Source organism: Bombus fervidus, chromosome 5 (genome assembly GCF_041682495.2).
Source record: "Bombus fervidus isolate BK054 chromosome 5, iyBomFerv1, whole genome shotgun sequence".
Taxonomy (NCBI): domain Eukaryota; kingdom Metazoa; phylum Arthropoda; class Insecta; order Hymenoptera; family Apidae; genus Bombus; species Bombus fervidus.
Window position 1 is genome coordinate 224,670 of NC_091521.1, and position 25,123 is coordinate 249,792.

Sequence of the window (25,123 nt, forward strand, 5' to 3'; positions counted from 1 at the left end):
CTATTTATGGTTGTTAATTCATGGTACTAATACTAATATAAAGAATAAATTATTCTTAAGGTTTCTTATTAGCACACATTTCAAGATTGTAAGCATTGTTATTATTACCGGTCTGTATTTGATATCGTCATTGCTATAGTAACGATTCAACGAAAGTCAAACGATGCGAATGTACTTCCGTATTATTCAGCTACATGATTGTCTGCGATTTTGTATCCCTCTTCATTACTGCTATCTATTATTTATGATCTGTACATAATACGCAATATGCAAACAATATCAGTATGATAAAAATATTATTGAGATGTGTTTAGTGTTGCTTTTGCCTCGTGGTTTAAAATAAACAAGTTTAGAATAATATTTAAATTTACGTTTATGGTGTCATGTATATTGCGTGCGAAACGCATGTCTTGCAAAAGTTCAAGTTTGAAAATATTTTATTTAATACATCTCTTACTTCCTATGTTATCTCACTCACTCACGCCCTCCTCATTCATCCTCCTTCATCTACGATTTCATTCATATCATATGCATTCTGCCTATAGACTATTTTAAAATTTCAGTGTTTATATATAACATAACGCTACTACTTAAATCTTTCCTTTGCCCTCTCTTTCCATCATATTGTTCTTCCTGGTAATCAATTCCTTCTCGGTGTTCAATATTGTTTTCTATCCCACTTTGGTTTCCAAGATTTTTAATATAAATAAAAATAGATTAATTTAAATGTATAACAAATCAAGATACAATAAGGAGTAAAATCTCATATTTATCAATTAAATGAATTCTAATTACCGCATTACGTTTCTATCGCAAATATTTTAATGATACTATCAACAAAATTCTTATACCTACATTATCGTGCATAAGTATTTGGGCACTGGATACAATCCGATCAAAATATTTATATTCTTATCTCTACTATTAATGCTTTGCTTTTTGCCATAATAGTGGTCAAATATTCTGTTAAAATGAAACTAAAACAAGGAATACATTTGTATTTGAGTCAATTAAATTCTATATTTATTTCTAATAAACCGCTGGCATTAGAAAAGTTTATATAGACTTTTAGAATGTGGTTGAAGACACTTTAAGTCACTTTTAGCTGAGGTGTTTCTGTAGAAGCAGTTTTCATTTACATACAATTATTGCTGTATTTATTTCTATTAATTAATAATCAATATCAATAATTAATATGTTTTTATCAATACGTCTTAATTATATATGCTTGCCTGAGATAGGATTAGAGGCAAAAATTAAATCGAAGAGCTTCATTTAAAGTATATTTTATACATTTGCAATCATTTGCGAATCCAAATACTTATGCACGATAGTATACATATGTATAAAAATAGGGCACAGAAAAATAACAAATTTTTGTAAGGAAAATAGGAAAATAAGATATTGCAAAAGTTATTGATGAGTTGAAATAAATGTTAATCTGTTAGGGTGCCTTCTCTATTACATATATATATTTAGCACTACTAAAAACTTGTCGTAAACATCGAGAAGCCGAAGTATTTAATGGTATAAATCTTAAGAATAAAATTATACTATTCGTAAATTGAATAGCTGCATTTTTTGTATAGTTAAAAGAGAAGTAAATGTTGACGTTCGTATATTAAGGGTATGCAGTAAAATAAAAAAATAATGTGTAATGTTCAGTCTATGGTAATTCCTAAATGTATTGATTACGAAGTGGATACATACGTGTATATTGTTTGCATATAAAATAATGTTTCTGACCTTTAGTAATATGTTTCTTTTTGTAGAATATGTATCGAATTTTGGAGATTTTATTAAACCTGTCTCACTCAAGTCACTTTCTTTTATTTACCGCATAAAGCTACAGTTTTCTGCTAGTTATTTCTCATTATTACTATGTGTTATGAAACATACAAGAAGTACAGTATTTAGAAAACATATGCACTATGGAATCAAAAAATGATTAAGTTCGGAGGAATGATTAGACGTAAGAATTGTTTATTTTTTATCAATATTTTTAATAAATTAAAAAATTTAATCAAATTACTGACCTTACCTTTTCACCGATTTCGAAGCCCTTAAAGTATGTTGTCAAGATCATCATTCTGAACAACTTCTTCCTACATATATGAGTGGTCGGTTCTAGTTTTTAAATCATACACAAAGGTATTTTTGGTATCATGTATGCCGCGTAAAGTTGTCGATGTTTTACCTTCTCATGAATTTTGAATATAGAATGAATATTTTCGTATTTTCATAGTGACGTATAAGCAGTGAAAAAAATAACAAAAATTTCAGTTGCTGAATTTCAAATGCAAAGGAGTAGGTAGGATTAAGCTATTTAAGCAGTGACGGCCCGTGGGCAATACCGATAATGGTGCGTCTACATTAACACAGTTATAATTTATACACATATATACATACATAAGCAATAATTATAATATCTAATTTACAATTTTGTACAAAATATAGAAAGAAGATACGTACAAGGTGTTTCCGAAATTATGATACAAGCGACCGTGTGGTGATTCTACATACAAAAATAAGTGAAAAGAGAATAAAATTTTTTCCTTTAAGACTTCGTTTTTGAGAAAAACGAGTCTGAAAACCCATCTGGTACCCGTGTTTTAACTTATTAATTTTTTTCTTCTTTTCCTGATTAATAAAAGGATACTTAAAAAGTATTAACGTTATTCTCATTTATAAAACCATTTAAATTAAATACAGAATAAAGGAAAATAATAATCGATGTCGCGGATAAGATAACAACAATAAGGAAGCAAATCGTGATATTGTTCATGTTTAATAACACAGACACGAACAGAAACAAAAATTTCATGATTCGAAGTTTCCAGTTAACCCTTTGCGGACAAGGCCGCTCGGCGAGCGAGCGTCGCTGTAGACGAGAGGTATTGGCGCGCGCAGTTGAAAAAATATACACGTTGAACGTTTGCGTTATTCGTTGTCGAGACTTGTATTATTTTCATCAATATTTAGTTCATTATCATTGTTAATATTACTAGAAACGCTGAAACGTCTGAGCCGATTCATTGTTGAACGGAGTCCGTTTCCACTGTCTGAAGCATTGTCGTCGTCCTCTATCTTGTCAGGTTCAAAATAATGTTCGTCATCACTACTATCGCTATCGAACATGTTCTTTCTGGAACTTTTAGGCATCGTGTATAAGGTATTATAAAAAATATATAAAGTATATAATAAGCTTTCTGATTCATCTGATAATGTCATTGAAAGATTGAAATTTATTCTGACTCGACCATCATCCTGCATCACGATTTTACGTTAAACGAAAGATAAGATTTCTAAAGATCTATAATTTTCATAACATAATACTGTTTAGTTTACTATACCCATGTGTAAATACGCATAAGATTATCGCTCAGAAAAATAGACGTACGCCAGCCACTTCAGAATAAATGTCCGGAACTGTGAACAGATTCGGGTGGCTATATGCCGACACGCGTCTGCAACGGTAAAAAAAACTTGGGAGGCTATTTGCCGGCACTTGTCCGTAAAGAGTTAATATAGGGGTGGTACCTGATAGGTTTTCAGACTCATTTTTCTCGAAAACAAAACCTTAAACGAAAAGATGTTATTTTTGCACGTGGAATCACCGCTCGCGACCATTTGTACTATGATTTCGAAGACACTGTGTATATGGTACCAAACATAGTTTCCTGTATAATTCGGAAACTAAAATCGACCATCCTATATATGTATAGGAAAAAGCTTTTAAAAATGGTGACTTTGACAACATATTTCAAGACCACTGAAATTGGTGAGAAGGTAACTCGCTCAGTACACCAAAAATTTAATTTCTAATTTACGTAAATAAATCTAATTTACTGAATTGAACAATATGTAGATCGGATAATTTCGATAAAAAATTTATGCAGTGTGTCCTATCTAACTCTGTCATTCTTAATTACCTCCGTATTTGTCACGATAAAGAAATGTTACGAGAGAAAGTTATTGTATTTCAAGGGGGAAATTAGATTATCAGTGTGAAGATCATCTCAAGGTTAAATCTTCTAGGATTTTAATAATAGTAAGGTTTTTTTAAATGGAATATCCTTTTTTTTCGTTTACTACTAAAAAGGTGAGATCAAAACTCATCCAACCATGTCCCATGATCTTGAAACCTGTCGCTGAAAACTTCGGAAGTAAATGACTGAGGTGGAAACGAAAAATGAATTACAGAAACAAAATAAACACTTTAATCATACTATTTATTAGTTTAATATGTGCTCAACTTTCCGATAACGACTGCAGGCATAAAAATCCGTATTTCCAACACATGTGCAATGTGCAGTATATTTTCGGATACAACAAAAAGAGCTAGCTAGTTATGTATTAGTTTTACGCCATAGTAAGTGTATTGAATTTGGAAGACAAAATTTTCAGCGTACGGTGAAACAATGCAATTAAGATGTTTATTTTGTTTCTGCAATTAATTTTGTGCGAACTTTCGTCTCAATCAATTTCTTGTCAAATTTTCAACTCAGATCTTTTCAGGGCCGTAATATGGGACATGATTGGGGTTAGGATGCGTATTGATTTCACTTTTCTAATATAAACAGAGTTAATTCACTCTACTTAAAAGCTCTCAGAAGATACGACCTTCAGATGACATTCACTCTTATAACTTAATTTTTTCTCTGAAATGCAATAGCTTCCTCTCGAAACATTTTCTTGTATCGTGACAACTAAGAGAATAATCAAGCATATATAAATGTTTTGAATTTAACGATAAGACGATGTATGTATTGGTAAAAGAAAATTGTGCCATATACATAGTGTTCGTTAAACAGTGAAAAGTTTTTTTGTACGATTTGTTTCTAATCATTGTATTACTTAAAATGAAAAACTACACACATCTTGCCTAATTTGTTAGAATCATCAGCCAGCGCATGCCGATAAAGTTGAAATATTAATTAACTCTGTTATAAGTAGGATTATAATTAAGCTTAAAATATGAAAATTATGTATATGCACAATGTGAAATGAATAATTTGTTACAAATTTCAGTGGGCGTGCGGGGGTGACTGGAGTGATGGGATGGGGCTAGAGCCCCATGGAGTTCGGGTAGACCCGTCTCCAGCCCAACTCCCCAGCCCCCTCCGCCATCGATATCGCCACAGCTCCTGTCAGCGTCGCAGAGGGCCGCCTCGATCGCGATGGAGGCCTCTAATAATCAACAACAGAAGAAGGAGCCACGCGTTCACAGGCCTTACGCCTTCGACAAGGTTTATCAATTTCTTATTTACACATTATGGATAGAGTATTAGTTGCATTATTTAAATTTGATTCAGAGTTCGCATATTGATATTGCTACAAAATTTCCAGTCATTTTTCATTTTATCAAACATCATTTTACGACCTAACACCTAGCCAATCTAATAGGGAGATCTCCCCTCTGTAAAGTACATCGCTGCGTGATCGAACGGGCAGATCCCCCTTTTTGACTTTTGCAACGCGTTTTCTCTTTTTTATTTTTATTTTTTATTATCAGTTATTGTTTACCTGGAATTGTTCCCAATTAATTGCACCACTTTTTCTGCTTTTATAAAGTACAGTATATAATAAAATACACCAATTTAGTGATGTTAAAATTAATTACAAAGTTACACTATCAGTTATAATTAAGTAAAGTTATAATCGATCGATACCACATTGTAAAAAGATATTAAAATGCATTATGAATTTTTAATTCCACGTTCAAGTCGTGTTATTTATCTTCAGTCATTTTTTATGTTTTTAATCTTATCTATATTTTTTTATGCTTTTAATATATATTTCTATTTGACGTTTTGTATAAACAATATGTGAAATCGTTAAATAAAATCATTACCATAATAATTGACCACCTAAATAATTTTTAGACTTCTTTGTTTTTTAAGTAGTGAATATTAGTCCTTGATACTTGAAAAAATACGCGGTGAACAGCGTTATAGGTTGGTTTGCTTGTCCGAGCGTGATGAGAAACGTATAGCTCGCTGTGGCGCGCGCGATTGGCTAAGTGTTAATAATTAAGTTGGAAAATTTTAAGAGACTCTATGCTTACGGATATACATAGGATACATAGATGCGCGCGCGCGCACACACACACACACGAAGTTACTAGAGGTGTACGGTTCGTCCCGATTATATATCGAGATTCTGAGTTTCGGAGTGGGCCGAAAACAGTTCGGGCAGGGTCTGGCGGGATTTTAATACATTAGAGGTGTGCGAATATACGTATCGGAATTGCAACGGTTGGAGAAAAGTTTGTGCGGGATCTTGGTACATATGTACATATACGCGTGTTGCTCGTATTCCTGACTCGGACGCCGTGAGGAAACCGGTTACAGGTTTAAGTAATAAACAACGACATAATTTGTCATTGTTTAACGAAAGCGTTGCTGGATGCCGTGAGGCAACTGAACTTGAAAAAACTAACCCGAATCCAAACTCAATATATGCATTGATGATATTCACTTTAAATTCAGTTATAAATTGTAACAGACGTCTTTTACAGCCTAGCATATGAACGTTGTACGTGAGATCTTTAATCTCGCCTGACCTCGTTTATAGACAGAAGATAAGCGACCGGCAACCGGCAATCAATACTAGACATACAATTATAAGCAGGATTCACTGTAGCGGTACGTAGTTTCTTACAAATATTTCTGAAAGATCGGCTACGTGAGACATCTGGTTATATGTATAGGAAAGTGTGTAATTGTTGATATCTCATTTACCTCGCTAATTTCGATTTTTGTATATTTGCGTAGAACTCAACATTGTGAACAACTTTTTTCTGTACATATAACTGCTGCTAGGTTTGCAAGATATTCATAAAGAACTGTTACTACCGCTACAGTGTACTCTGCTTATAATTGTGCGTCTGTATATACTGTATAATAGCATATGCATCGATATTGGTTTCCGGTCGCCTTATGGCAGCTGAATAAAATGGTATATAGTCTAAACCTATATAAATTATAAAAACAAAAGACAAGAATCATGTTCGAGTTAGGTCTCTTTTCCATTTGCTGCGTCGAAGGTTCTGACAGACAAATTTTTTGATTATGGAAACACTGTTGTAAGCAAACTTTTACCGCGTTTGGAAAATTTCAAAATGCACGTTGTTTGTCGAAATTATTACGAGGTTGTGTATCATTTGCGTGTTGCTAGCCAAATGGTAAAAAGTTAAATCTTTCTATCAAAAGTAACCAATGGTCTCCGATCGAGCCGTAAATCACGTGTTATTTTGAATCTTCATGAATGAATGAAATCGAACAAAGATCAACTTAATTTTTTTTCAACGGGACCATCTATTTTTAACACATTAATTGGCCTATCTTGACACCCCTTATAAAAAGCTTTTAACCTATATATATATTTATGTCGAAAAACTATTGGTAGTAAATAAGAAAAATTTTTAGGTAAGTTGAAAAGCAGATACAAAATTATTTAATTCTGGATTTCTGTCAAATATTAACAAGCAGACATATGTATAGTATTACAGTAGAAAATTCTTCATCATTGTGATATTAATTATTTCTATTAAAGATATTATAGATCGTAGCATTATGTATTATTATATAATAATGTGATATAGCATTATAAGTTGATAGTGTTATATATTAACACATCCTCAGTGAGGACTCACATTCTAACAACAAAATGACGTTCAGTCGCGTATGACTGTTCTGCACGTGGGCATAGCATGTATATATTCCATATTCGTATTTCATAATCGCGCGCGATTAGTCTGTTGTCACGTAGGAGACACAAGAAATCATGAAATTGACAGATCATCAGTGGTCTCCTCGCGTCGTAGTTCGAACGTTTCACAAGTAAAAAAATTTGAATTTTAGATATGGTAATAAAATTTGTTGTACGAATCCAACAGAGTGACGGTTCAGTGTGTTAGAACAAAAAAAGTGTTGAGTGTTGGTTTGAGTGGATTCTTATACTAAAGTTTGGTTCCTGTGAAGGGGTTATCATTGGGTGTATATCAGACGCGGCTATTCTGTTACTATCTGGTTATTGTTTCGATGGCTATGCTGGTATGCAGGATGTTTTATCTACGCTGTAACTGCTTCTGAGCGTGTGTACCGTACTATCGTAGTGACTCGCGCCTTGACTTGACAGTCGGGTGCGATTCGTAGTCGCGGCAATGCGAATGAAAATGGTGCCATATTCGATAATGGGGATCCAACTATGGGGAACAGCGAGTAATTCCAACATGAAAATTCTTCAACGATTCCAATCAAAACTCTAAGATCCTTAATAGATGCACCTTGGTACGTTACTAACGAAACAATACATCGCGACCTTAAGCTACTTACAGTTAAAGAAGAAATATCCAAATTCAGTAATAAATATAACATAAGAGTTAACAATCACCAAAACCCAAAAATTAGTTACTCAACTACTTGACACGACGGATCAGATCCGCAGGCTAAAAAGACATTACCCTCTAGATTTAAACATTAGATTCAGTTAGAATCAAACATACGATAATCACTTATTATTTACGTTTATACTACGTATTATACCACGCCAGAATAATTTACTTATAATTCTCAATGAGAATTGATTGTAAAATTCTTTCGACAGAAAAAAAAATATTCGATAATGGATTTTGTAGTCGTATGACTGTGAAGTGAAGCCACGGCATTCTAAATATTCATAATGCCCATCAGAGGTGATGAAAGCGAAACCGCTTTCTTGAATTTTCATGTATTGGTATATGGTGGACTCCCGGCACCACATCCAATATAGAAGGTATTTACCTTGTCCTAGACGATCAAGTTAATCATCGATCCGTGATGAAGTATACCGATCCCTTACTGTAGTAGGATTTAAACCTCAGTAATCCACGCATAATCTATCATTTTCATCATTTTTCTTTACTGATATAATTGAGCTCGTATACGGCGATTGTCTGTGATGAATTGACGAATAATTTTCTTTTCTAATATTCTTCGATCCTTGATTATTTTACGTACCATCTCATGTTGGGATAAGTTATTGGTATCTCTGTGGTTGTTCTAATATATTTCTCCGGTATTTACCATGCGAATCTTGTCATCTGTAATTATTAATATTACTAATTACTAATATTCCATCAAAACGTAATACAATTCTTCTTTCATTTTTGATGGGACGTTTGAACAAAGTTAAATAGTTTTCTAATCCAATCCACATAAATATATCCAAATACATTTCTGGATGTATTTCCTATTTTTGTTTAAACGAACGTCAAACAATTCGCGTTCCGTATTACTGAAATTTTGAAAATTAAATCCGTACCAGAGGTGATGTTACTTGTAGTATAGCTTCGTACAATAATTCTCTATTCGGTACAATATAGAATATTCGAAGTATAGATTTTGCACTATGTACAATCAATGTTGTTTCGGTTTTTGCAAATTATACCTCCAGTAATTCCACATAACATTAATGTGCATTGTTCATAACACCCTCCATTCTTTCAACACTTCCTTCCCTCGGTGAAAATTGTTGAGGTTGACTGATAGAGGAACGAGTGGATGAATTTGTAATAAAAAAATATATTGAAATAAGTAAAGGTATAAGTATAATTATAAGTACAGGTATAGTGTATGCTGATCCAAATCTTCACTCTTACAGTATTATAATACAATAGGAAGAAGAATGATAGGGAGCACGTTCATATATTTATAGCAAAGAACATTACCAAAAAGTTAATTTTGTAGCTCTAGCTGAAGGCTACAAGAAACAGCAATAGAAATCTACTTGTGTCTCTTTTGTTTCTAGATCTTGTAACCCCAAACAAAATTTATATCCAAGGGCACAATAATATGGATCTCTCTTTATTTCGAATTGTTTGTTTCACTAAATTCTATTTTCATCGTAACAGTGGTATCCACATACAAAAGAAAAGGTGTAGAGTTTTTCTTGAAGTAATTACTTCAACAAGAAATATGATGTGGCTGAATCTATCAAGGTTGTGAGATGTAGGGCGTGAAGGGTGCCAAGGGACTACTCGGCGTATTACTTCAAAATAGTGCGTTTATTGATATTATCTCGAACTCGCTGTCGAATTTACCGATCAACGACTAACTTCCTTGTAACTTGACTCTTGACTCGACTGACTAACTACCAACTGAGGTATTGAAGGCATGTTGATGGGCCGTTAGGCCTATTGAAATTTCCGACCCTTTCGACCTGTTGGCACTTACGCTATATCGCAACACTATATATTTCATCGGCCTTTCCGCGATACTATAATAAGGAGCAAAGAAGTCGCTGGAAAGAGAATCATTGTGCCAGGGCCGCGAAACGCGTCGCGTTCGTCGTTAGTCGTAATTTTAGCAAGATGACGGTTACAAAGGCCTTGTGCCGCTACAGTTGAAACAACGTAGTCTCGTGTAGTTAATCGCGTAACGTGCAGACCACCTGTCTGAGCTACCTTGATTTCTCTCTTTTTTCATAGCTTGCTGTTTATATCGACAGCTTTTATCATTATGGCCAATTTTGTTGCAGTCATAACACCGTTGCAATTTTCTAACTTCGAAGTCATCTTTTTTTTTGTTTGACACTATCAGGCTATTTGACTGTACGTGCGGCATTCCCTTCTATCTATAATCTTCTACATCTATAACAAGAAAGCGTTTCGCTGAGCCGGATTATAATTTCAACAATTTGCTCTTCGCATATTTTTTATTTTTTTTATTTTTTTTAAATTTTTCCATCGTGTATTCTGCATACGTATCATATTCTTGACTGATCAACGATGCAGCTTTCAAAAAATCGGTACCCAAATTCAGATACCTCGGAAACGTGGCTAATAGCACAATCTCTAAATTATGCGACAATTTAACCACTGGCGTCCATTTTTCGTATAGTCGTTTTGCCGACCTTGCCAAAAATCGTCAACATTTTTTCTACCTGGCTTTCATCATCCAATTTCTGTTAGCTATTTTTTATTAATACACTACATCACTCCATTTCAATATTTCCTGCAGATGCCAGTAATGGATCGAAAATAGGCAGATACCGCGTCTATTTCAAACTGTATATCTTGAATTTTTCTTCGTCCACTATTCTAACTCATATTGGGACTAGATCAAGCAAGCCCATTTCTAACGATAGAAGTTATATTCAAGATCAACATTTCAAACTGTTTAATAATTTCTTTTGCAACCAGAAAATTCTATGTCCGACTCGTTTAACGCTCTGAATGTTATTAATGCGTTTGCTTTTTTCATTTTTTCCTTGTCTCTCCTTTGCTAATCGCCAACTAAACTTCGCTTCCGTAACTTACCTTTTTGAAAAATTATAGCCCTGAAACTGTTGACGCTAACATATGCGTACGTCATAAAAGCATGTACGTGTCACGTTGAAGACGCGGGGAGTGATGAAATTAAGAAATCACTGGTCGTTTTCTCGCGTCGTCCGAATGATTTCGCACAGGTTTAAACGTTTTACGAACGAGGCAAGAAAAATTTAGACTTTAGATATGGTGGCAGAGTTTATTACGTGAATTCAACAGAGTGACGGTTAAGAATGTTAGAACAGAGTGTCTCGAGAGCTGATTTTAGGAAGGTTTAATCACTATAGGTTTGATTCTTATGGAGGGGGTGTCGCTGGGACCCAGGTCAGAGGTGGACATGCTGTTACTGTTTTCTTGTTGTTAATTTATGGTTTTGGATAACGGCATAGAGGTTGCCCCTTTCACCTTTTTGATTTTACTAGAGTGCGGCGCGAACGGGAATTTGTTCAACTGATGTAACTATGTCATAAGAAACATTCTGAGCTTTTCCCGATCGGTATTTCAGAATCTGAGACACAAAGTCCCATTTAGCGTCACTTCTATCCCGTTTTTAATCAATGGTTAATAATGTTTATACTGCCCGTTCATGCTTATATTCGAGTTGAAATGGAATCACGAAACTTTTGAGAACCCGAACAATACGGGTGTATCGAGATCCCGTCCGAACGTTTTTTGGTCCGTTGTTATAAAATGATATATGCTCGTGTGCTTGTTATAACATGTTTATTACAAGATTTGTGGTACATTCAGAAATTTACGGGTACCGGTGATACGTAGCCTCGGCACTCGTAGGTTAGAAAATAAACTAAAAATGTAGAAAACGATAATAAAAGCAATTTGGACGTACGGAATACCACTATGGGGGACAGCAGCAATGAGTCACATAAATAAACTAGAGTCGCCACAATTGGAGATACTGAGAACAATAGTCAACGGCCCATGTTATGTCAGAAACGAGGATATACGCAAAGAATTAAAAATACTAACGGTCAAAGAAGAAATCGGCAGGTACGCAGAAAAATACAAGGAAAGAACGCATCCAAACCAATTGGCTGCTGAAACGAGCAAAACTCTCATAGAAAGAAGACTTAGAAAAACAGCCCACTGACCCCACTAAAGAAATAAAATAGTCAAACTCGAAGGTGGTATTCCGCTGGGGGTAGTCATTCACATGTTATTTAACAATTAAGCTAGAAAGATTTACCAAATGTCTAGCAGGACAAATTGTAAAGAACAAATTAAATAATAAAGAAGAAAAGATCTCGTAGGTTGACTTCTGGCTTCGAGTTCTTTTGAATCCCCTATTTATACTTCTATTGTCTCCCAAAAGTGATGCGAATCGCTCGTAGGTGAGAAACAACTGGCGAAGAGAAGACGGCTGCTCAAGCCATCTGCATTCCCAACACCAAATTGACGACGTCAATTATTCTTTTATCTGGGATAGCATTGTCTAGATAGAGTACAGATAGATTGCTCGGTACCACATTTTTCCTTTAAGTCAAACGGCACCATTTATCTCTTTACCTGGGATGGCGTGGCGTAGCATGGCGTGGTTAGGTCGTACGCCACTTAATACCGCCCCAATTTCGAACATACGTGTACTTGCGCGTCTCTAGTATTTACATTTATGTGCCGCTGATTATGAAAATGTTCAAAGTTATGTTCCTTTCAAGATATTTAAATCATTACGTTTCTTCGAGTAAAATATCTAAAATACTTCATCAAATTTATTAAAATTTAATGTGCATTATGAATAATTAGGTAGAATTCATTTTCCTGAACCGATGTGGTTATACGATGGAAAATCAGTCATTTTATTTTCCAACGAAACTGGTTAACAATCCTAATCGTACAATTGACAACTTCTTTTAACTTTATTTCATTTACCTAATTATTATACACAAATGCGTCGATATTATTGTAACAGAAATATGGGGTTGAAATATGTATATCACCATATAATTAAAGCAACAAATTTAATTTTGTTCGATTATTGACTTGGATGAATTTCACAATGAAATCGATAGATAATATATATTTATGTATGAAATAGTTTTAATCGTTATCTAGATTAATTCTCGAAATGTTTTAAAGTAAAAGAAAAAAAAAAAAACAATTACGCTGCAAAGAAAAGAAAGAGGAAAACGAGATGGATAGAACCATCTTGAATACGAAGTATACCACTGTTATTAATCGTTTGACTATATTTATTACAGATGGAGGGGCTGGTGCGGGAGATGCAAGACCCTGAGAACGGGGTACCCGTGCGCAGCCAAAAACAATTTCTCACCTCAATTCCCTCAGCTTTCATGGGTGAGTGCCATCGGTATCTACGTTGTGGAGTAAACGTAAGCGGCCATCACGGCCAGGACACTACAGTAGGCTGCCTGCGTGTTGCAGGTTACGATCTCATCGAGTGGCTGATAGAGCGGCTTTCTATCGAGGAATCAGGTATGAAATTCGTATATGGAATGGATTGTTGCTTATCTAGATTTTTCCGCGAATTAGTGTCTTGTTGACTCACTTACGTTTCGTGCTAAAGTGTTTCTCATCACACGTTTCTTATGTCGTAATTCTATATTTCTATTGTGCCTGTTGCGTTCCATGGAATTGTTAACTGCTAATTGAGTTTATTTCCCTAAATCGTCGAATATACATATATTATTACCATCCTAGATAACCTAAGGCCAAAGGTATCGTATCGTTTTTCTATTTCTTCTGTTGCCCTTTCTTCTCTACTCGTAGCGTCCCTGTGATCTTTATTTGTATCATGCCAATAGAAGAGATTTAGCTTTTACTATGTGAAAATTTGACGCGAGTGCATCGTGTAACTGCTATTAACGCTTGATAGTAATTGTTAATTATATATTTTTACTGATTTTTAATGTATCTACATCTGGAACTAAATAGTTTCAGAAGACAAAGCCTTGAAATCTTTGTAACATCGAAACTTTGTAAACTTCCTATCCTTTAGCATTTAAATAAGACTCTCTTTCATCAAGTCATTTTTTCGTTCCCTGTTCGTTCTGTCTTTCTGGCAAGCGAGTACTTAGATATCGGTAGCAACGTAACGGGACTTTATTCCAAATGTTTCCAATTTCAATAATTAAATTAAAATTCTTCAAATTTCTTATTATTACTAACTTTGTCCAAGCTATGCCAGTCAATCTGTCATTTTTCTGCGTTAATAAAAATGAGATTAAGAATATCAGCCTAATTAATTTCCTAATTATTTTTTATTTTATGTAATCCGATATTATTATAGAAAGAAATATATAGGGCATGAAATCCGGTTACAGAATTGACTATACAATACAAAACTACTGCAATCGGCGATACATTTATTAAAAAATTTCAACATATATATATATATATGTCGGAGTTGAGTTGTTTGAGCTTGAATTATGGGCGTGTAAAGAATCTTCGCCTGGGTTGTTCATTCTTGTCTCACAATCAAGATAACGTTTATTAACACGAATACAGATGAAATAAGATCGACCAGTGACCGCGGTAACTAGACGCTAATGGCAATGACCTTAGGTTCGATATAGCGAATCCACGGTCCACGGGCTCACTCTTTATTAAACTCAGAATAGAATTTCTATGCACAAAAGTATCGCTCGCTATGACGCTCTTTATATTGCTCTCTAGACGATGTGTCACTCACCAAGGAGATCACAAGAATAACTGAGTAATGGAAACTTTCTTCTCCTTACGATTGCGTTAGCTTTGTTTAACGTTGGCCTGGGATACCAACAAACTGCTACCGTTGCTAGGCAGACTCGCATAACTGCGACATTGCTCTTGCCCAGGGTTTGATTGTTAATACAACGTGTGTCTCATAATATTGGTACTTTTCTGTTAGGTGGAACGTTCATCCCGTGACCGCGGCTACGCTCGGCGACCGGTTGTCGCCTCGAGCCTAAGCTCATTGTCTCAAGTTTCGAATGACTGTGTCTGGGTTATTTCGTGAATGCTATTGAGACTTTTCCAAGCAATTCCAACGGGTGACCCCGTTGTTCTTTCATCTCCGGCATATATATATATATATATGTTGAAATTTTATTATATATATATATATATATATATATATATATATATATATATATATATATATATATATATATATATATATATATATATAATATTATATAAATAATTATATATATAATTATTTATATATTATATATATATAGGGAGGGAGAGAGAGAGAGAGAGAGAGAGAGAGAGAGAGAGAGAGAGAGAGAGAGAGAGGGCAATATCTATATCCACCCTGAATATTTCCATTATTTGTAATGTTGTAAAAAATTTCTATATACGAAACTGGTACGATATAGAGGGGGACATATTGTAATGCCAGTTGTCTCAACACCGGCTAATTATTACACCAAGGTAAAAAAATAGTATTTAGCTTAAAAAAAATATATATGACCTTAAAATTTTCTTTATACCGTCCATACAAAAAGCATTTTCATCACAGTACGTTCCCCTCTATACTCTGCAAGTTTTGTTCTACGTATTAATATATTTTCATAATATTATAAATAACGGAAATATTCTTATTGCCTCACCCTGTATATATAGATACAAGGTGTCAATCGAGGTGTTGGATAAATTTTACCAACGTATCCGGCAGGTCATTCTGAACAAAAAATGTCATGCATATACTATAAACTTGATAATATTATAAGTAATAAAATAATAACTCCAATGTATTTCGTTTAATCTGCTTTTATTTTTTTATTAAGTTTACTGCTAATAATGCTTTGTTCCTGAACAACTAGTTGTTATTAATCTTACATTTATCGACGTAATATCGGCCGTCCTATAACGCATTTTACGATTATATAATCATATTTAAGTTACAGTTCTAGAGTTATAATGGCATACGTCAACTTTTCTTAGTAATTCTTTGCGTGTTTGTAGTTACGTATTCATCTTCGGTCTTCGTGTCTTTGACTTTGTACATTTGTATAATTAAAAAAAGAATCTGACTAATCTAAACCAAACAACATTCTTTGATAAACTGCAAAAAGCATTTTTGATGATGTTGAAATAAAAAGAAAAAAAAATGATATAGATCGACGAATGACACCTAAACGAACACTCGAACAAGAAATTTAAAGCATTTTTTATTTCATTTGTCATCGATACAATGCCTCTGGGTTATTTCGTTCGACTTACGACGATTCAATTTACTTTTGTCGGTAAATGTGACCCTTTACTCTTTACCTTGACTGATAATCTAATATAAAAATAACAACAGCAGTGAGGACACAATGGACTGTAATTGATTTATAAATATCAAGATTTGATAGTAAGGAAATAGGAAGTATGTACTAGCTAAACTTAAAATATAACCCATTAATTTCATCTTTAATTAAAAACATTTTTTTCAATTAAAAACATTTTTCAAGACACTTGTATTATTATACAATTATAACTTTCATTTGGTGAGAGATGCTTCTTTATGATACGTGTTCTTGAAGCATAAGCTTTTTCGGTTTATGGCTTGCAACGAATAAAGTGATTGTTAAATTTGGAAGTAAATAATTATATCGTATAAAAGGTAAGAGCATAAAGTGGCCTCTAAAACACAATTATGCGATTAGAAGCAATAGGAAAACGATGTAACAGATTCGTTCTACAGGCGTCCTGAATTGCAATGAAATTGTTAAATGACGTATCGATGACACTGATCGGCACTTTCTGTTGATTCTCATAATTAATCGAATCTGATTTCAATTCGATTAATTTTCTTATTGATAAACATACACATATTATGTGTACATGTGTCATAGCGCGCACATTTATGCGTTGCGTGTTTAAACTGTTCCCGGTGAGCATATGTTGATCGAACATACTTTTCAGCCCGCTGCTGTGAAAGAATCTGCTTCAGTATATATAACTAAAGCAGGGAGATTTTATGATACTTATTTTAACCACAAACACATACACACGCGCGCGCGGATTAATATTTTAGACGTATCGCATAATGCGATATACATGTATTTTTTTGTTGTTTATTTCTATAGTTATTACAGTTTAATGGGTTCTTCTTGACAGGATAGACAAGAAGGTAAGGTATCCTAGATAGCTATCACTGTTGATTTTCATAGAAAGTTCAAGAACCACCACCCTTTGCTCGTTCTTATTCAAGGTTTGTAGTTTTAAATAGATCATGATAGATTTATCGTGATACCTTTTTTCTACAAAAGAAAATTGAATATCGTGTTGATAAAAATAAAAGAATGTTTCTATCGCGAAGGATGTACAAGCTTCGAAAATTCTTTTCACCGTATTTATTGTCCTTGTTGGAAATATAATCATGATTTGATCTTTAATAAGATTTGTTAAAAAGCTATCTAAACGCATAAATTGACTATGGCAGCTATGAAATAGAGCTACTTCATCTATCGAATACCACAACCATCTTTTCTATCGATCTAGTTGAACGCATTGCTGACCGATGGATCGTAATACACCTTCCATTTCACTTGGTGACATATTACACTGCACTGTTTTAGTTTAGATATAGTATATAATATATCTGTGTTAAAATATTTCTAATATTATTATAATAATGATACATAGTTGAAAACGAGATACGATGTCGATAATGTTGATATTTATGAAAAATTCAAAATTTGGTCGCGATGAAAGAAGAATTTTCGAGTAACGTAGAAAAATGATTTAAACAATTCAATACCGGTAGTACAAAAATATCATAGAAAATGTGAAGTATACTTTAGTACAAATATTCTCATATATCATTGCATAAACTCACTTGTTTCGAACAATTTTCTTCTAATGCCGTAAAAGTATTAAGTATTTCGCTTTCATTCAACGAATAAATATTCGTAGGCGTATTTTTTTATATAATATACTATATATTATTCTGGATTCAACTATCAGTGTTCGAAGATTCTATAATTCGTATGAATTCGTACCTATCGTTATTACCTTATTTTTAGTTACAAGTTTCTTGTATTGCACTTCGTTACTTTTCATTGGCCCCTTTAATTTAGTTTTCATTAGTTTAGTTTTGTTCTGATCAGTCGTGTATGTGCATTGTCTTTTCATTGAATTTAATAGAATAAAGGATTATTTAAACAAAATATAATTAAAGATACACACATTCGCTTGAGCTGAGAAATTGCTTGTGAAAAAAATATGTTGAATAGAGAATTTCGGTTGTGTAGTGGTGAATTTGTTTATGTTTTTGAAACAAAGAGAAAAAATTAGTTTTTTTTCAGTGATGTGGCTTTCTTATGATTAAACAGCATGCGTCGCTCTAAATATTCGCTCCGAATCAATGGCTGGCCGTGTTAATTGCTACTCATCACGCGATGTACGCGCAATACGGCAAAGACTAGATAAGTTGCACGTGATTAGGTATCACTTAATGCATTCCGTTCAATTAAATGCATTCAACGATTCCGGCAGCTGTGAAAGTAAATTGTTATGTTGACAGTAGAGGCGGTCCATATTGCCAATCAGCTCTGCCAGTATGGCTACTTCTTCCCGGTGAATGACTCCAAGACACTCACCGTAAGGGATGATAGTTCTCTGTATAGATTTCAGGTACCGTATTTGTCATACTACATGCTTCAGAATCGAGTATCTTTTGAACTCGGATTCATTATGCGCCATATATACGTAGTATATATATATTTATATGCTATATATGTATGTATTGTATTTAATACTTGCAAAATGCGATGTTGATCCAATTTTTTTAAGAAGTCATTCTGAATCAGTGCCTTTGTGTGTAGGGTACCTTGTTGAAAAAGGCTAATTATATACTATTATACAGATAAGGATCCAACTTACCGATTTCGATGATTTTCAAATATGTTATCAGTATCACGATTTTGAACAATTTTTTTTCTGTACACGATATAATCCTCGCTCGCTTTAGTTATCGAGATATTTATGAAAAAACTTTTGACATTTTGACTTTGAAGTGGGCCTACGTGCCGCTTAGGTTTAGTATGCCCTAGACGATAAGATTTGCCTCGAGGCAAATTCCAATTCCGGGCTTCCAGACCCGGTTTCTTGTAAAGCGAGCTGGATTTGGCATACTCGTAAGAGTAGTATGGACTCTCCCAAGCACTGAATGCCAATTATATGTGATTATATACGAAAAAAAATTGAAATTGTTTAGGTATAGCAGTAAATACAGTTACTCTTTAGCACATAATAATTTGTTTAAAATTGGTACTAAACGACTTAAATCTTTTTACAAGGATCGATCAGTTTATTAGATGACATGAAACGAAATTTTACAAATCGTGCTTGATCGGAATCGCGAAGAAAATAGTAAATATCATTTTTAAAACCTTTTGTAGTATTTACAAGAAGACTAAGCTCACCGATTTCGTTCATTTTTGATGTAGCAGAAATCAACATTTTGCACAACTTTCTCTTATACGTATGACACTGGGCCTTAGTTTCCGAGATATTCGCAAAGAACTGTCGGTACCGCTATAGTGAAATTTGCCCAGAATTGGGCGTATACGCATCTGTATTGGTTGCTGCTGGCAAGCTGCCGGCCACTTATCTTCTGTTTATAAACGGGGATCAGGCGAGATTAAAGGTTCCATGCACAATTGTATGTGCGAAGCTGCTAGAAATGTCTGTTATAACTTATAACTCGATTAAAAATGAACATCGTCGAGTTAAATGTATCGAGTTTGGGTATCGGTTAGTATTCTCAAGCCAAGCGCCACGCCGTGAACCGATCGGCGACGCTTGTTTAAGTTACAACAAATTACTTATAAAAATAGTAACCGCACGAATAATTGATATTATTTTGCGAAAACAGTAATTGTTATCATGGTATTCAAGCCTCTAGACGGCCGGATCGGACAGATTAACCCGAACCCAATACATCGACTCATTCATATTATATTCATTTTTTATTGAATTATAAATTATGACAGACATTTCTTGCAGTCTTGCGTATGCAGTCGTTTAGCTTCACCCAAGCTCACCTCTCTTGTTTATATTTATTATAAACAAAAAATAAGAGCTAGGTTCCGGTTCGGTCGTTATAAACGCACAATTATAAGTAGAATTCACTGCGGTGGTACCGATAGTTTTTTACGAATATCTTAGAGATCGATTGTTATACGTGCAGGAAAATGTTGCTCAAAATGTTGATTTCTGCAACGTATCCAAAAATCATCGAATTCGGAAGAGGTAGGTGCCTTGGTAAATAATTACCCAACTCTTTTATCTGCGCTGTAACGAGAATTTAAAAAATACGTTTTGTAGATTTATATTAGTTATACACATGTTGAGGATGATCTACGTTGCTACACGAGCTATAAACGGTTAAAAGTGATAAAAATCGCAGTTTTCTACGACATTCGGCCTAAAATTGCAATAAATTTACAGTTTTGTTCATCTTTCGATGCCTATTGCCTTTCCGCATCAACGGATTTCGATGAAATTTCCGACATGCATATAGCTGATATAACATATTCAAAATATGTTATTTAAATTGTCATTATAGGCCCAGATGAAAAAATTGTAAAAAGTGAGCTGTACTTTTTCTTTGCAATTTCGATCAATTGCATTTATCGCAAAAATCTTTCACGCGTTATCTAGTAAACTAATACTTTTCTTTAAAGAAAAAAAAATCACGTCGTTTGCTTCAATATTGAAGTGTATTCTGTTCTAAAACGTGTGCCAGTACTATGTTCTTAACTGCACATGTATCGGAGAGTAAAAACTAACGTGTGAAAAAGAAAATGGTGTCAAAAAATTAGCTGATTGCCAATATAATAAAATTTATAATAATATTTATTTTGGTCTTATTTTACTCGGAAAAGTTTGACTAATACTCTTAACGAACTTTTATTAACAAGAAATCTGAAATAAAGGACTTTTATTGCGTTGCGTTAGTTTTATCTCATCGACGCGAAGGCGAAATGTGCGGCTCCGCTGCGCGACCTTCTCGAATGCCCGAGTTACGGGAACAAGGATGATAAAATGGCGACGAAGTCTGATGATATAAACAAAGCAGTCTCACCGTGCCCCGCCGAAGACAGGAAACTAAAAATGGCCACGAGGCCAGATAATATCTCACTGACAAATAAACACAGCCCGTTCTGTCCGAACACAAGCTGCCGTTATATACTTAAATACAGCAAATTTCGATCAGTCTTTACGACTTTATTCGTACGTCACGGTGTACAAGAAATTTAATTGCGTCGTACTATCGAGTGCAATTCGTAATAAAATATCTTAGTGTGTCAGACCTCAACTCGCTTCCACTGCCCGACAGACCATAAACGGATTGACTTTTTACTGTAGACTACCTATGCAAGTCACTCAATACAAGGACGTAATAGGGCTCGAAATGTTCATGATTCCCATTTTACGAGTGAAAATGTGTGTCTGACTTTTACCTACTACGGTATACAATACGCATAAAATTTTAGCTACTTTCATATCTTGACTAAAAAAATTATTGTTGATGCAATTTGCACTATTATAAACATATATATATATACGCGCGCGCGCGCGTGTGTGTGTGTGTGTTATAAATATAAACTTATACTATATTATAAATATGTGTACACACACACACACACACACACACAAAACCCTTCGCACCCAAGAGGCGACTCAGTCGCCACGGCGTTTTATGCGGCAAATCGAGTGGCGAGTGAGAGACGACAGTCCCCTATGCTAGATTTCGACATCTCCAATTGAAGACAGCGCAGTATTGGTTCGTAAATAGGTTCTTTAGCTCTTTATGTTCTTTGTTAGGAGGTGTAAAGTGTTACACTTTAAAATGGAGATGAAATATTTAATCTCAAATCTCTCCGAAACTATGGTTTTGAAAATGTCACCGACGTTAGTTCGGATTCGACGATGATGGCAAAAGTATTATAGTTCAGAAGTTCTGAAAAAATGGTTTTCGGAAGTGAAATTAGCTCAAATGAAGATGAACTTGATCTTGAACTGTTGAAAAATGCAGTCAATTGTATTCAAGAATGCATCTTGGTGAATGCTTTGTAAATTATCATACAAAAAGTACAGAAATTAATATTACAAAGTCATATTTCCAAAGATGTAAATATAGATAAATTATTAGAATATAATGTTTTCGTAAGTTAATTAGTACAATCATTTTACGCTATCACGCGTCACATATGTGCTAAATCATCTGGAGTTGCTACTTCGTCTGAATGAAAAAGCCTCGAGCGCAAAGGTATTGTGTGTGTGTGTGTGTGTGTGTGTGTGTGTGTGTGTGTGTGTGTGTGTGTGTGACTTTTACCGTGTACGGTTAGGTTTATCTACAGGCGTGATTATATTACCAGCTTGTACCGCGATAAGTTTATTCATATAAACTCGCGAGGTTTTTCTTTTACACGTATACAAAGGTTACTCAAATATAACGTAATAAAACATACTAAAAAATCATCGATATCAGTCAGATGGACCTGCATCGGAACTGCATTGTTCTATTAAAACTTCCATTACATCTGGTAATAGATTAACAGCTTTTCTTGCCAGTTGTGAAGATGCGACGAAAAAACATAATACACAATTGCTTTCTTACGAAAAGGCATCTCGCGCACACTGATTGACAATCTTGACAAATATTTCAAATACGATTTTGAAGAATATATTTTTACGGTACATTATAACCCTTTTTCCTTTTCTCTTTTTCTAAACAAAGAGAATTCATATATATCTAGATCTAGATCTAGATGTTGTGATATTAATATGGTATGTTGTAAAATATAGTTGCATCGTATTACTACTGGTGGAGAACAAAATATTTAACGACGACTGAATTTTATTCGTATATACCGCTGCTATATGTTATAGCTATACATATGTCGATATACAGATTAAAAGCATTCACATTGCACTGATAAATCGGTATATAGCGATAATGCATTCACGCATAAAGCAGGCCCTAAAGAATAAAATTCGCCATCAATCACGCTTCCAAACTATATAACGAGTAGTATGGATAGTTTTCAAGCGATAAAACGTTTCTATGCGAAAAGAAAGTTGCAATTGTTAAGTATAGCAGTAGATGGGTGTATTGAAAAGCAAGAAACACCACGTGAACAAAGAAAACGTTATGAAAAAATTGGCTAATAAAAAATTAACGATATAATAATATTGTGTTTGGTTTCATTTCGATCGGGAAAACGTTAACAATGCGTTAATGAAATTTTCAATGTCTCAAGTGCCCGAAATAAGGTCGGCGACGGGTTGTGTTTCGGCAGGTGCCTTTCGTTTATTCGTCGGCGAAATACCTTGGCTGGTCTCGTGTCCGCTTCTGGTCTCTCGTCAAAAGCGGGAACGGTGAGACTGCTTTGTTTATGCATATAATCAATCTTCACCATCGTTCTGTCATCCCTGTTCGCGTGACCTTATCTCGACCTCTTGAAGCGGTCGCACGACGAGGCCGCTCGTCTCGCCTTCGTATTTTTATTAAACATTTTTTTTAATTATCATTAACACATTGTTAACATTTTCCTGATTAAAATGAGCCCAAGCACGATATTATAATACTGGTAATCAGCTAATTCTTTGAGATGGCCATCTTTTATCACAGATACCTAAACGTTTACAAATTTTTTCCGCATAGAAATGATATTTCATTGTCTGGTAGATGTTTATACTGCTCTTAGAAGTAGGTTTGATGAGACTCAGCTTGCATTGCGTAAAACTTAGTTTGACAGGATGCTTCGAGGTAAACGTCAACGAAAAGGCATGCTTTAAATGATAAAGTTTTTTATATATAACTATCGATATCTCATCCAGCTGGCCGATTTCGATGATTTTTGAGTATGCTGTAGAAATCAACATTTTAAATAACTTTTCTCATACATATGTATAGCCGCCGCTAAGCCTTGCCACAAAATTTCATAAAGTATCGTCGATACAGCTACAGAGAATTTTGTTTATAATCGTGCATCCGTTGCAGCATATACGTCAGTTTGCCGGCCGCCTTGAGACGGGATCTCCAGGGCCGTACCGCCGTACGCGGCTGCGCCTGAAGCAGTCTCATCCCAGATCGACACGGCATCGGCCGTCTTCCATTTGTGTCAATCGCGTTTCATGATCGACTGTTTCGGTCTAACTAAGCAATCCAGTGCCAAACGTAACACGATCCGACTGTAGCAGCCGAATGAACTTTTATTAAATACTTCTATTTTAAAAATATATCTTCGTTTATAAAATATAAAATAGCATCTGACCCAAACATAACAAGAAGATATGTCAATAGTACGTTTATCTGTGACACAGTCACCAGTACGGCCGGCGTGTTTGCTGCTTTGTTCAGCCTTCGTTTATATAGAATACAAACAAAAGATAAGAATTAGGTTTGGGGTAGGCGTCATTCTATCCTGCCGCCGTATGACGGTTGACAACACTATCTCGTACATACTCATACGTTGTAACGGATGCACAATTGCGAGTATTCATTATAGTAGTTTTATGCAACAGTTTCATGCGATTATCTCGGAAACTGGGGCCTTAGGAACGGTTTAATATACGGCAAAATGTTGTGCAAAATGTTTGATTTTCACATTCTCAAAAATCATCGAAACCGATGAGATCGATAAAATATCGATAATTACCAGCATATTACCACCAATTACCATTCATTTTATCGTATACGTGTTTCTAAACATGTATTCCTACGTATAAAACTCTTTGTATCTAAAAACTCAATACGGAACGCTAACGTAATGTACGAACAGATATCTTAACGTTACAAATATCAAGAACAGGATTGTATTTTTCTACGTATCTATAGGTATAATGACT

General features: G+C 34.5%; 1 protein-coding gene across 9 annotated transcripts in view; it reads left to right on the forward strand.

The window, feature by feature from the left end:
* LOC139987316 (uncharacterized) overlaps positions 1 to 25,123 on the forward strand; it is a 42,128-nt gene that overhangs the window by 1,986 nt on the left and 15,019 nt on the right. For 6 of the 9 annotated variants that reach the window (XM_072003423.1, XM_072003425.1, XM_072003422.1 and 3 more), the window contains 3 exons: positions 5,032 to 5,249; positions 13,528 to 13,762; positions 18,786 to 18,895. In XM_072003423.1, the coding sequence (XP_071859524.1) occupies positions 5,181 to 5,249; positions 13,528 to 13,762; positions 18,786 to 18,895 (414 nt within the window). In that variant the 5' untranslated portion in view covers positions 5,032 to 5,180. The remainder of the gene's footprint in view (positions 1 to 5,031; positions 5,250 to 13,527; positions 13,763 to 18,785; positions 18,896 to 25,123) is intronic. The other 3 variants (XM_072003429.1, XM_072003430.1, XM_072003427.1) reach the window with 3 other exon arrangements.